At 49.2% G+C, this 14,538-nt stretch overlaps 1 protein-coding gene across 2 annotated transcripts in view; it reads right to left on the bottom strand.

Annotated features, from left to right (window-relative positions):
* Positions 1 to 14,538, bottom strand: part of TMEM108 (transmembrane protein 108) — a 336,184-nt gene that overhangs the window by 5,577 nt on the left and 316,069 nt on the right. For both annotated transcript variants that reach the window (XM_050779626.1, XM_050779625.1), the window contains exon 4: positions 5,703 to 7,112. In XM_050779626.1, coding sequence (XP_050635583.1) covers positions 5,703 to 7,112 — 1,410 coding nt within the window. The remainder of the gene's footprint in view (positions 1 to 5,702; positions 7,113 to 14,538) is intronic.

Below are 14,538 nucleotides of genomic sequence, written 5' to 3'. Positions count from 1 at the left end.
CAGCTGGAGGAAGTGTATGGTGGGAAAAGGGGCAGGGCACGGCGAACTGTACAAAGTGAGCCTTAATTCCTCAGAAGACCCTGACAGCAGAAGTTCACGGAGCAAATTCACGGGGCAGAAGTCTTGAATGCTGATAAAATAGCTTTTCTGGCACTATCATCATCATCATCAAAAAAAAAAAACCTGTGCTAATAGTTATACAGGACTTATGGTTCCAAGCACATTAGAAATATTTATTAATTTAATCCTCCATTTAGCCCCATAAAGTCAGTACTATTAGGGTCCCCATTTTACAGATAGGAAAACTGAAGCTCAGAGAGATAAAGTGATAGGCCCAGGAGCAAACCCAGACATCTGGACTCCAAAGTCTATGGTTTTTTTTTTTTTTTTTTTTTTTTTTTTTTTTAAGATGGAGTCTAGCTCTGTTGCCCAGGCTGGAGTGCAGTGGTACAATCTTCGGCTCACTGCAACCTCTGTCTCCTGGGATCAAGTGATTCTCCTGCCTCAGCCTCCCAAGAAGCTGGGATTATAGGTGCCTGCCACCATGTCTGGCTAATTTTTGTATTTTCAGTAGAGACAGGGTTTTGCCATGTTGGTCAGCCTGGTCTTGATCTCCTGACCTCAGGTAATCCGCCTGCCTCAGCCTTCCAAAGTGCTGGGATTACAGGTGTGAGCCACCGCACCTGGCCAGTCTATGCTCTTAACCAGCTGATTCCTGCCTTAGACTGACGCAAAAGCCCACCTGCACAGATGGCCTGAGGTGGGCTCCACGCAGCTTGACTGAGCACAGTGTGACATGTGATCCTGTCTGTTCATCCCTGAGACTCCCAGGGCCCAGGAGGAAGAATTATGTCTGGATTTTGTTGATTAACCAGGTGTGAATTGAGTGGTTTGTGAGCAGGGAAGGCTTCTGAGGTCAGAGAGGTGGGATGGCCTGTCCAGATTCATTTACAGGTGTTTCCCCCAGTAATTCTCTTATATGCCTAATCCCATCTTGGTGCCTGCATCTTGAAGGAACTAACATAGTAGACAGGAGTCCCATTTTGCAGACAGGAAGACACTGGATCATGATTAAGTCATTTGTGTAAGTCCTACAGCCAACCAATGTTAAGAGCTGGGGTTGTGTGCAGGTATGTTGGATTCCACAAGCCAAGTCTTACAAGCACACCAGGCTTCCTCTCTAATGATCCATGCAGGCTTAAATGTGAGGACAGGGAGTGATGATACATTTCAGTTTGGCCCCTTTGTTTTGTAGATGAGAAGCCCGAGACCAGTGAGGGAAAGGATTTGCCCACGGGTGCCAGTGGGAGGGGTGCACCTGGGCTGTGCACAGCCATTTCCCTCCTTTGGATGCTGAGGGAGGAGGTCACAGGGAGGCCTCAGGGTATGGAGGGAGGCCAGGTTGGGGGGCTTAGTGTCTGACCCACCAGCCTGGCAGGCGGGAATGTGCCTGTAGAAGCCCATGGCCCTCTTGTGGAGAAGCCATGAAGTGAGGACTGAGTGCTGGCTGGAGGTGCTGGCTGGGACGCACAGGGAAGAGCTGTCAGAGTGTGGGCCTAACACTGGAACAGCTGGAGGACATCCCCTGGTCATCCCTGCTTTGCCTTGAGGCTCTGCCATCCCTGTTTGATCCGTAAGCTCCAAGGAGACACGTTTCCCAGCCATAATGCCTTCTGATCCCAATCTCTTCTACTCTTTTCATTGGCAAGAGTCATTCTCACCTGGGTTTTCTTATATAACAATTATAAACTAATTTGGGGCCTGTGAGTGAAAAGGCACACATATACATCCAGGTCTACTATTCACTGAGCAACCATCGGCACAGTGTTATGTGATCTCTTTGAATGCTGCACTATTGCTCCAGTGTCTGGAAGGAGGCCAGACTGCTCTGGGGCCCAGGTGCAGAGGGTGCCCTCAAGTGTCTAGCATCAGAGAGAGGGGCTACTCCACTTTGGCCAGGGTGAACTTGAGTTGGTGATGACAAACATCTGCAGCTAGTCTTTTTTTCTAATCTCACCCTCCAAATGGCCCCATCTTCTTGCAGAGAGGATGGGTGAAGACATTCTCAAAAACGGACATCGCATGTGACAAATAGGCAAAGGACCCTGCCAGAGCCACAAAACTGACATGCTCATGAAAACTCAGGCACTGACAATGGTGAGCGCCGACCAATTCAGCGCCAGGCGTGGAGGCTTCTGGCGAGGGTGGTGGGCTCTGTGCGTCCTGATGGTGGCAGCAGAGACCAGCTCGGGAGCCACCTGGCTCCTCTGCCCTAGCCCATCATGGCCTGAATCCAATCAAATTCAGTTCTCAGCACTTCTGAAAATGTGCGTGGCTGAGAGTGTCTGGCAGGGCTCAGGAGAGAAAAGCATTTCTCAGCCCCAGGACACATGTATCCTTCCAGGCACTGGCTGCGACTTGCAATCTGGGAGGGCAGATGAACTGACACCCTCCCTCCTTGGGCAGGCCTGGGATCTGCCTTGCTTAACCCCCACTTCTACCAGGAGCAGAGGATCACCCCTGCCCAGCACCCAGCCCATCTGAATTCTGACTCTGGTGGCTTCAGAGAAGCAGGGCAGGGGCCAGTGCTGGTATGATAAGCCAGATGAGAGGAAGCTGATGCATGCACTTTGCTACTGACTCAGAGTGCCTGAAATATCTGGCAAACTGGCAAAGGATGAAACCCTTCTTTGAGGTCTGTAGAGTAGCTTTAGGATAAATGAAGCACCTGACAAGGTCCAAAACAAGGGGCCCTTAGACCTGGAAGAGGTCTGCTTTCCTGATAACTAGAGTGGTGCTGGGCTATGAAAACAGCCTAAATAGACGAGGATAGTGCCTGAGAGCACAGGGTTCTGAAGCTGGACAAATATTCTTCCACCGTAATGTCCATCTCATTGGAGCCTTCACAGGGTTAATGATGGTCCCGTAGGAGTCGGGGCCATGACTGACGACATGGAGCTGATGTGGAGGCAGTCAGGGCCGAGGCAAGAGCCTCCTTGTGTATAGTGGAAATGCAAGACAAACATCAAAGGGAGTGGAGTGTGCGGTTCCCAACGGGCTACCAGAGTCCACTTTTATTAAAAGTTTGTGTCTTTCTTTAGAAAGTAATATGTTCCATATCAAGCACCTGAAGGCTCCTTTCAGGGTGCCAGAAGAATCCTCAAGGGATAGTTCCAGGCTGTGTCCTTGCTCCTGTCTTGACTGACATTTTTATGCATGGTTTAGGCAGCCCATGGGCTTTCCAGCTTCGCAGCAAGATCTGATTTAATTTCAAACTTATACATAATAGAAGGGCTGGGGGAGAAGTAGGAGTCCTTTTAGAATTGCAAAATCTAGGTGGGTGTAGCCTGTGGGGTTCAGGCTATCCAGCTCAAAGAGGGAGGCCCACATCTCAGATTCCCTAATGTTTGGCACAGTGTCTGGCACACAGTGGGCACACAGGAAATCCTGCATTGAATAAAACAGATTTTGTACTACCAGATCTAGTCTGACTCACCGTGTGGTCGGGACCTTGGGTCAATCACTTCACCTGGTGACTCACTCCCTACCTATAAGGTGTGGAGGATGGCTGGAGCCACTGTGGCACCTGTGTGTTTAGCAGTGTGTTTGCTTGTTCCTGCTTTTATTTCTCTGGCTGGTCTAAGAATGGAATGATAAAAAAAAAAAACGGAATGCACTTTGTAAACGAGAGCATCCTAGACACATGTAAAGACTGGAAAATCAGAAAGCTGTCCCTACTGTATTTACTTCTCAGATATGACCAACCATTATTAAGAATTCATTGGCTAATAGTGCTACATTTTCTCATAATCATTCTTCTGTTTTAGGAGTGGGCAACCACAGTTTTAAGAATAAATGTGTAAATGTGTGTTTCCAGGAGAGACAATAAAGCTGTTTTCATTAAGAATGAAATATGCAACTTGCAAACACTTTTGCTCTTCTTGAATTGGGTCCTTCAGCAGAAGCAGGTTGCCAGCCCTGACATGGAAAGTTTACTTTGCTCATCAACCTGAAGGAGACAGAAAGCTAGGAGAGGCAGCTCCTGAAAAGAATCTAGACTCCAGATATAAAAAGATCTTGCAACACAAGGCCAAGTGGAAATCATGGTTCACATTAAAGGCACAGACCTCCTGCACTAACCACCAGGGCGGGAGGAAAAGCTGGGAGACCTGGCTCAGCAGCCTTCCCTGAGGGAAGCCTTCGGGGCTTTGCTCCTCTTGAGATCAGGGCAAGCCTGGGTATGACCTGAAGCCAATACAACCAGTAGAGCTGATGCCCGTGCTGGCTGCCTGAGTGCTGCTAAAGGAAGAGTCCACCATTGGCTCCCTCTTCTGTAGCCAGACACAGGTGGAATGCTGTGCTTCCTTTGGGAGACAAAGCAGAAGCCACCCCAGAGGGGCGGATGGGACACAGGCCCAGGCAATGCAGCCTACAAAGAAGACTTGCAGGGCCGGGGCTAAGCAGCTGGGATGAAGAGCAGCTGTCTCTCAGAGCTGTTTCAAATGCTTCAGGCGTTGCTAGACAAACTAGAGTTGTATGGCTTCAGATGGCATGGCTTAGGGTCATAGAGTGCGAACCACAAGAAGGCAAACTTCAGGCCCCCAGGAGAGCTGGGCAACAACCTGGAGGGTCAGAGGAGAGTGGGTTGTCTGAGGAGCGGGGATACGAGGGTGGGGCAGTGTGGCCATGCCTGAAAGGCGTCAGGGAGTGGCAGATGGTAACCATTTGGGGTGGGGTGTGGCTGAGGATTCCTGCAAGGCTATCCGAGAAACTCTAAGAATCGAAGCTCAAGTACACGAGGGAAGACATAATGAAATCCCTAAAGTTCTGAGAGGTTGTATCAGATTCTTTATGGAGATAGCAGAGAGAATACCTCCTGACTCCTCATTCACAGAGTGCCAGGCAGCAGCTAGGAGGAGCTGGTGGCCTTGGGAGGGCAAAAAATAAGGACAAGGTCCACACTGCAATCAGCTCACATCACCTAGGAACAAATAAAGTGGGGTGGGGGTGGAGAGTTGCTAGAATTTACGTAACTCTCAAGCCTTAATTTAGCTGCAAGAACTAGGTTTTTGCCAAGGCTATAGAACTTCCCACCAGATGAAAGCTTTATCTCTTTTTCTTTCTTGGGAGAAGAGAGACAGAAGGAGAGGAGAGGGGCGAGAGGAGAGAAAACACAAGAAAGAGGATGGAAGATGAAGAAGAAGGTGAGGGGTTTGCTAGTTGGAGGCTGTACATTTTGAAGCATCAGCATTGACCAATGGTGTCTTGGTGCCAGGTTGCTAGGGGCATTGGCAGATTACCTTGAGGCAGAGTGGTGTCATGACAAGGGCACTGGGCTGGAAGACAGCTGCTATAAGCTCTCAGCCCAGCCCTGCCTCTCCCTAATTCTGGGATCCTGGGTGAGTCACGTCACTGCTACTTGGCATTTTTTCTGTGGAGTGCGGGGTTGGATTAGACTGCCTGTGAGGTCCTCCGCCAGCTCCTGGGAGTTGTGGCTTTATGACCAGCGGGCATTCAAGCCATGGCCTGGCAGAGCTGAGGACTAGGGTCAGGGATAACCTGTCCTGCTCTCTAGTTTCCTGAGATTCTGGGAATTTTTGTAGCCCACTTGGCAAGGATGCCAAATCAGGGACAAACGAATGCTGGGGATGAGCCAGTGATGTGGGAGAGGGAGAGGATGGGTGGGAGAGGGCGGCACTTACAGCAGGAGGAGATGGGCACGCTGATGGCCAGGATCACCCAGGCGATATCCATCTTGCTCAGGCAGATGGTGGCTCTGTGCTGGGGTTTATCCCCCTCGGCCACATGGGAGATGTTCCCTGCTGTCCCAGGCTTCCAGGTCCCGGCGGGGACCAGGCGGTTGAGGAAGTTGCCTGTGGCTGTGGATACCACCGTGGAGAGAGGACTGGGCACCCTGTTGGTCATGGTGAGGGTGGCCGCAGTCTCCTCCTTGGCTCCAGAAATAGTGCTTTCTGAGACCCCGGGGGGATGGGTTGGAGCTTGTGGGGTTGTGGATGCTCCCTGAGGAATCCCCTGGGAAGGGGCTGAGACACTGGTATTGAAGGCAGCTGGGGTGGGCCCCGTGGCAGCTGTGAAGACCCCAGAGCTGGCAGACAGAGGTCTGTTGGTACCAGGAGTGACAGTAAGCCAAGAGTCACTATGGCTGGGGCCGTCCTGTGGGTCACCGCGGTGGGGGCGCTGAGAAGGCACTGGGGCAGGTTGTGGACTGACAAGGGCACCTGAGGCTGCTGTGGCATCTGGTGTCCCTCCTTGGCTGGTGAAGGTAGAACCACCCCCCTGGGCTGCTCTGCGAAGGCCTGGCTTGTCCTCTGCAGGCCCCAGGGAGGTGGTAGGGAGTGCCCATGAGGTATTGCTGGGCACTGTGGTCGCAGCCACTGTGTGGGGCTGTGGTGAAGTGGAGTTGCCCCAGAGTGGGGTCCTGGGGGTGAGGGTAGAGGGGTCTGGTTCCACAGACGCTGTGAAGTTGCCCTTGTATATCTGAAAGATTTTCCCCAGGGGCCGCTTCTGCCCCAGAGGTGTGGAACTTGGATTTCGTCCCCGCTGTCCTTCTTTACTCCTGGAGTGGCCACCAGGTGCAGGCGGGACAGGGCGTGATGAATTACCAGCCCCTTTTCGGGAAGAGCCTGGGGGCCTGGGGGGCCTGCGTGTGGTAGTGCGGGCGGGCGCTGTGGTGGGGCGGCTGGTGGCCCCTGGAGGCTTTGTCAGCAGGATGGTGGGGGCAGCCTGGCCTGGAGAGCGGCCCTCCGGGTTGGAGGATGTGGTTGTCGTGGCCGCTGGACCGGGCCTTGTGGACAGGGAGCTTTCAGAATGGGGGGCGGTTACTGTCGCAGCGATGCTGGAGATGGTGTGTGCAGGAGGGTGCCCCTCTGTACGGGGTGTCGGTGTTGCCATGGGAGCTGCAGCCTGTGAGGGGGGTCCATCAGGATTGGGGGTCAGCATCACCACAGAAGTACGTCTGGTAGAGCTGTGGGGTGCTGTCACCATGGTTCCCGGGGGAGTGCCTGAAGGGAGGACCTGAAGAGATTCCCTGGGAGATGGCTCCTGGACGGCAAATGCCAGCGCTTCGGTCAGTGCCAAAATCAGCAGGAAACCTTGAGAGGGAGACACAGAGAAGAGGTAAAATGCTTGGGGAGCAGCATATAGCCTGGGCCTTTCTTACCCGTGGCCTAGGACAGTGCTGGGAACTCAGGAAACATCAGGAGCATTCCCGAGCCCACACTAGTGCCCCAACACTGACAGAACTGTCTGTGGAGCTGGGGCAGGTCTATTAGGTAGGCGCTGCCTGGCACCTGCTGGAAAGAGAGACCAGCACCAGGGGAAGCAGAGCAGCTACCCTGGCCAGGCTCCTCCTTTCCCATATGCCTCGGAAACGCCATCAGCCCTCCCGACAAGGGCAACTTTTCAGAACAGGCTGGGGCTGGAGGGGCAGAAGGCTTGTGGCCTCCACATCTGCCTCTTCCTCTGCAGCCAGGAGTGGTCAAGGCCAGCTTGCCTATGGGGAAGCCTGTGTGAACTCTGTGTGAGCCACCCCAAACCAAATGAGGAAGGTCTGGGTGGCAGCATGCACCAAATCCTATGCCCTTTTCTGAATCTTCCACTTATAAACTATACAAAAGTATAAGCAAACAGACCTCTATCCCTTCAGGACCATTCACCAAACAATTATGGAGGCTCAACCCTCTCCCTGACCCTGGAGGACACAAAAATGAACAGGGTAGTCTCTGACCCTGGATAAGCTCGCACATATCCACAAACAATCCTAAAATAAGACAAAGATGTCTCAGTGCCATAGAGGAGTGACAGGCAGAAGAGGACTGGGGTCTAGAGAAGGGCAACCAGACCTGGAGCCCATAAAAGCACTTAGCACAGCCTGGAACAGAAGGTGCCTTCTACAAATGCCAGCTGGTGTCATGGTTGTTATTAACTGCTTTTCCTATGGCATTCATGTGGCTGAACTCTGGAAAATTGTCATTGGTGATACCCTGCCTTTTTGAGTAGAAGGAGCCCTTTTGAACATTAAAAAAAAAAAAAAAAAAAAAAAAAAAAAAAAGGATTTTGTATGATAGTGAATGTGCATACTTGCAGTTTGAGAAAATGCACAAGGACAAAAACGTATACATTTAAAACATTTCTAGTTATGTGTGGATTTTATTACTCACAATAGCATGTGTCTATTTTTAAAACCGGTACCTCATGCAAGCATGAGATGTAGGAGCTGTTCCCTGACAACACATGGGTTGGGAAGAGCCTGTCTCTACGGCTGAGGAATGGCCAACAGTCCTCTGAGGCCTGATTCTGACCTGTTAGCATCTCCTGGACCTGTTAGCACCTCCTTGTTCATGGATCCCCTTCTTTGTCACCCTCAGGCAGTTCCTTCAGCCCCTGCTAGGCTCTCCTGACTATGGAGGGAGATCTCTGTCTGTGTCTAATTACTCTCTCAGAGCCTCTATCCCCTATCAGATTCCGGCAGGACAAATGGCCGAAGCAGGGGCCCCAGCTGTGATTCCCAGGTGTCTGATGGAGAAGGCAGGGCCCTGGCGAGAAGCAGACATGGGGAGGAGATCTCCAGGCATGCCTTTGACACAAGGCCCAGGATCACCGTTTGGTGTGTGGTGGAGCCTTGGTGTGGACCAGTGTCCTCCTCACCCTGCACTTCTAAATTGGTGGGGAGTGGAAGGCTGCAGGGGACTTTAGATTGCACTGAGGCTCTAGCATCCACTAACTCTAGGGCCAAAAATTTGCCCTAAACAATCTATTTTTTTTCTAAACTTTCTTTCACAATCTAGACTAGTGGTCCCCAACCTTTTTGGCACCAGGGACAAATTGTCTTCCACTTGGTTTTGTGGAAGACAAGTTTTCCATGGATTGGAGTTGGTGGTGGGGGGGTATGGTTTTGGGATGAAACTCTTCCACCTCAGATCAGCAGGCATTCAATTCTCATAAGGAGCACGCAACCCAGATCCATCGCTTGCATGTGCAGTTCACAACAGGGTTTGTGCTCCTATGAGAATCTAATGGTGCCGCTGATCTGACAGGAGGCAGAGCTCTGGCGGTAATGCTGGCTCACCGGCCTCTCACCTCCTGCGGTGCAGCCTGGTTCCTAACAGGCCACGGATTGTACTGGTCTGTGGCCCAGTGGTGACCACACACCAACAGTACATTCTGTGTATTCGAGTCAAACCTAAAACCTGTTTACTGAACATCTGCCCTGGCCCAGGCTTTCATGCTTTAATCCATATGACCACTCGGTGGGGCATGAAATTGAGGTTTGGGGAGAATAGGCAACATGTGGGAAGTCACACAGGAGCAGAAGTATGTGAAACAAGGGTTGTCTTTAAAGTGCATGCTTATCCTGGTCAACCACTATCAATGATGCAGAAGGAGGAAGAAGACGACAGTATGTTGCATCCCAGAGGAACTAATGTGCTGTTATGCTCTGACCTGCTCAGGGTTATTCTGGGGCCCCTATCTTGCCCATGGCTTACCACCAGAGAGACAATCTATTCCTAGGGTAGTGGTGGTGACCTCCATGTTTTGATGGACATTCCCTTTCAAGCCTCTGTTTAGCTCACAAGGGTTAAGTGTTGTTAAGGACTGACTTATGCACCCCCAAAATCCCTATGTTGAATCCCTAACTCCCAGTACCTCAGAATGTGACTATATTTGGAGATGACGCCTTCAAAGAGGTAATTAAAGTAAAATGAGGCCAACAGAGTGGGCCCTAATTCGATCTGACTGGTGTCCTTCTTAAGAGGAGATTAGGACACACAGACATCTGGAGCACGTGTGCACAGAGGGATGACCATGTGAGAACACGGCAGCTAGAGGGCGCCATCTGCAAGCCAAGGAGAGAGGCCTCCCGGGACTCCAACCCTACTGGCACCTTGAGCTTGGACTTCCATCCTCCTCAACTGTGAGGAAATACATTTCTGTCTGTGGTACTGTGTTATGGAAGCCCTAGCAAACTAATATACATGCCTTATGTTAGAGATCCTCTGAAAAACGAGAGACAGAGACAGGGCTTTTGTGCAGGAAGTTTATACTGGAAAATGATCTGTGGGGTCAGCCGTGGGGGTCTGAGATGAGTGAAACAGGGAAAACCAATCTGAGGGCAGGTTATGAGCTGGTCCAGGTGGGCACCTCAAACTCACTGGGGACTTCGGTAGAGCTGACTAGGCTGCACCTCAAATTGTCTGCCTGAAAAGAACACTCACCCAGAGGCTCCCATATTCACTGATTAAGGGCTGTTCCTGGGGTGCTCATCGCTGCACTTCCTGACTGATGCCAGGTCTCCATTAGCTGGGTCAGAGAAACTCTGGGCCATGGGGCTCTCAGGTTCTGCCTGCACCCAGCTGGTGTTTGCTGCAACAGCTGGAGTTAAAATTAAGGGCCCGGGGAATCTCTGGGGCCAGGCACCAGATGTGTCAGATACAATAAAAGACCAGAGACCAAGGACACAGCAGTCTTTTGGAAGCAACACTGGCCGACCCCAGGGACTGGCCAGGTGGGAGAGGAGCCACCATGGCCTCTAGGAGAACTTTTGCAGCACTCCAGAGGCAGAGAGAGGGGTTAATACAGACTGGTCTTTAAAATACTCAGGGGAAAAAATTCCCGACTTTCCTGTTATTGGCACTCCAAGAACTTACATCCTCCTACCTGGGAAGCCTATGACTGGAATCCTTGGTGCTGTAAGATACACAGTCTAAGTAAATATGTTTGTCCTTGTTGTTGCTGCTGCCTATTTCCCCCACTCAGCTATCAGCATCCCCTGAAGTTGTTGCTCTCTCTAGAAGAACTGTAGAGTTACCTCTTAGCCCTTTCTTTGGACTTTAGAGTACATCCTTGGCACAATGAATGGATACTGCCACCCTAGGTGCCAAAGGATTTTTACCTGGAGGATAATGTTTAGATGTTACAGTGAGAGGGGATCTGGTGTTTCATCTAATCCAATCCCCTCATTTCACAGAGTGGGCAACAGAAGGAGGGAAGTGACTTGCCCAAGAACACATTGCTGGTTGGGGACACAGCCTGGACCACAACCATTATTTCAAAGTAACTTTTCATTTGTATAATAAAAATACCTACAATGTTGTGCTAGCCAAACACCACCTCCAACCTCTACTGTCACCTTCAATATGGAAATCAGATAAGCATTTACCTCTCTTCTTTGGCACAAAAGGTTAACAACTGAATGCTATGCATACTGTCACAATAAACATCTAAGGCCTTCAACCCAGGGCTTCCCTAACACATGCAAATTTTCATTCAAGGCCCTTTGTGCTGGACTACACACTCCCCCTCCCCACAATCTGGGGCTACTGCCTCTTTGCATATTATTTGCATGGATTTGCATAATGGACTCTAGAGGCTTTCATTCCAAATACGTAGTAGAGACTAAAGCTAAAACCTAGCTTGACATGCTTGAAATGTGGAACCGATTTTTAAAACGTGTCCGAATATGGACAAGTGTTGCAGGGTGGAATCTACATATTGATGGATGTCCAGATATCGCAAGAAGGTCTTCTCCTACTGAAAATTCCAATGCATACATGAGCTCAGGACCCAAGGGAAGGAAAGGCCCTCCTCCTTCTGTTTATTTGGTTGGCTGCCTGCAGTCCATATTGGGTATGACATTTGCATCTGGCAAAGGCAACAAGGGAATTGGTGAAAAGAGAAACGGCTAATATATACTATACACTGCTCAAAGGGCTAAGCCTGTACTGACACATTTAATTCTCACACAACCTGATGAAGCAGGTATTATTAGCTCCCTGTTGCAACTGAGGAAAAGAAGCACAGAGAGGTACAGGAACTTGCCCATAGCTGGGGAATGGCAAGCTGCAATTTGTTCCTAGGCAGCTTGGCTGCAGAGTCTACACTCTTAACTACTTTCATTTATTGTTCTGCTCTACCCATCTCCCCAGGGTGCTCTGCCATTCAAAGGCAATGATTCACATCTTTGGAGAACTGATTTTCTATTGTTGGTCTCTTGACTTCTCTTCCGTCTTGTTTTTTTTCCTATCTCTATTCCAGGGCTCTGTATGACACATTTGGTGTTCTCTTAACAACCCAGTAAATTAACTTCATTTTGCAAGTAACTGGGGGAGCTTGTAGTACAATAAAAGGACTGGAAGCCCCTGATTTAATTCTCTCCTCTTCCCCAATCCTAACATCTCATACACTCCATCGTTTGGTGGAATAAAAATTATATATATAAAACCCACAAAATTATATATATATGTGTGTGTGTGTATATATATATAAAACAAAAAATTATATATACACACATATATACATACACATTTTTTCTTAAAATTGCTTATATACACACAAGGCATATTTGTTACACAGAAAATTCATAAAAATAGAATTTTGTCTTTTTTTTCATAATTTTAAGTTTCTTGTTTCTAAGTAGATCTTCCTTCCCCATTAAACTAGGTTTTCTACTGCAAGATATTTTGTGCACTGCTGTTTCAAACCCTTTTAACAGAGAATCACAGCAGTCTGAGAAATCTTCTGAACCATCCTGGACGCTTGATGTGATTTTAAATTGTGGCTACAAGTTCTCTGACATTCTTCCCACCAAGAGGTAGAGTCTGTTTCCCCTCCCCTTGAACCTAGGTAGGCCTTTGTGACTGCCTTGATGAATATAATGAGGCAGAAGTGGCACCCTACATCCCTTCTGAGGCCAGAGCCAAAATGCTCATGCAACTTTTACAGGTTTCTCTTGGGGGCTTTGGCCCACTGTAAGAACTCCAGCTCCCTGGAGGTGGCCACATAAAGAAACCTTGCAGAGAGCGACAGGAATGCCTGAGGAGCCCAAGCTGTCCCAGCCCCAGCGAGGCATGGGACATGAAAGTGAAGAGCTTGCAAGATGACCCTGGCCACTGCTGGACTGCAGTCACCCAAGAGATCCCAAATGAGAGCTGCCTAGCTGAGCCCAGTCAACCCTAAGATTTTTGAATAAAATAAATGATTGTATTACTGCTTTAAGCCACTGTTTTGGTTTCTATTATCAATAGAAAACTGGAACACTTGGCAATTTAGCTTCTGCAATTGATGCTTCAACAACAAAAGAAAAGAGCATCTGAGCACACCAAGTCTGACCATCAGGGAGTTTGTTTTCTGCATGAGCAATAGCATACAACCTTGCCAGGAAATGGGCTTTTCTAATTTCAAGATTATTGTTCTTTAATTGGAAGGGATGTTGGGACTCTGGTATCAGCCCCTCCACTTTACAGATGAGAAAGCTGAGGACCAACAAAGTGAAATGATTTACCCTTTACCCTGGCCACACAGCCACACAGCCACACACAGGGTGAGGGGCAGGGAGGGACTCAGGTCAACTCATTGCCTGCCAATCCCATGAATGCGCCAAACTCACACTGTTTCTATCTCTCTCTCTCTCTCTCTCTTTCTCTCTTCATTTCTTTTCCTTTTTTTTTTTTTTTTTTTTTGAGACAAGGTCTCACTCTGTCACCCAGGCTGGAGTGCAGTGGTGTGATCACAGCTCACTGCAGCCTTGACTTCCTGGGCTCAAGTGATCCTTCCACCTCAGCCTCCCGAGTAGCTGGGACTACAGGCATACACCACTATGTCCAGCTAATTTTTGAAATGGGGTCTTGCCATGTTGCTGGTCTCCAACTCCTGGGCTCAAGCAATCTGCCTGCTTTGGCCTCTCAAAATTTTGGGATTACAGGCGTGAACCACTGTGCCTGGCCAGTGTTCTTTTTATACTCACTGTGGTTCCAGTGTTCTAGTATGGTCCATCTCTGAACTCCAATGATTCCTTTTATTAAAGATCAAATATAAACTTCTAATTCCTTGGAGCATGGTTTCCCTTAACCAAAAATAAATATGTATCACTGATTTCAGGGTGAGCTGGGTGACTGATCTTAAGAGGTAATCCATGCCTGTGACTTCACTTCTTTATGAAACCAAGGACTTTTGGGTGCAAATCTTTTCTGCTTCCCTCACTATAGGTTGCCACATTTAAAATGTTCCCTCCTATAAAATTCTGCTGGGAACATGCCTCAGATAACAAGGCTGAAGAACAGAAAGTTCTGCTTAGAGCTAACTGGGACCAGTGTCTGGTAGATTACAGACATCTCTGAGATTACTGGTTCAACAGCTAGATTGATCAGGTCCATGACTTGTACTTTGGGAAACTACTTCCCAGAGTACAATCTCTTGAATACATTCCAGCAAGAAAGCCATGTGAGACAGGACCTGTGTGCCCCAGACACACCTTTGGCCTCCAGCCAACATGAATTCACCTTGCGCTGAAGCTCTAGGGGGCTGACAGATCATGGCCTCCTAAAAAACATATGAATAAACACATGTGAACACACACTCACACAGAGTAAGCATAGGCCTTTTCCCAGGGGCAAGAAACAGGGAAGAATGACAAGTTTTCAGCTCAAGTCCCCCATCATCTCCACACTCACATATGGTTAAGTCATTTGTCTGAGGTCAAAACGACCACCATGTAGCAGTACCAGGATTTAAACCCAGGTT

The sequence above is a fragment of the Macaca thibetana genome, chromosome 2 (genome assembly GCF_024542745.1).
Source record: "Macaca thibetana thibetana isolate TM-01 chromosome 2, ASM2454274v1, whole genome shotgun sequence".
Lineage (NCBI taxonomy): Eukaryota > Metazoa > Chordata > Mammalia > Primates > Cercopithecidae > Macaca > Macaca thibetana.
The sequence above is the reverse complement of the archived record's forward strand: the minus strand, read 5'-3'. Positions and strand labels throughout refer to the sequence as shown.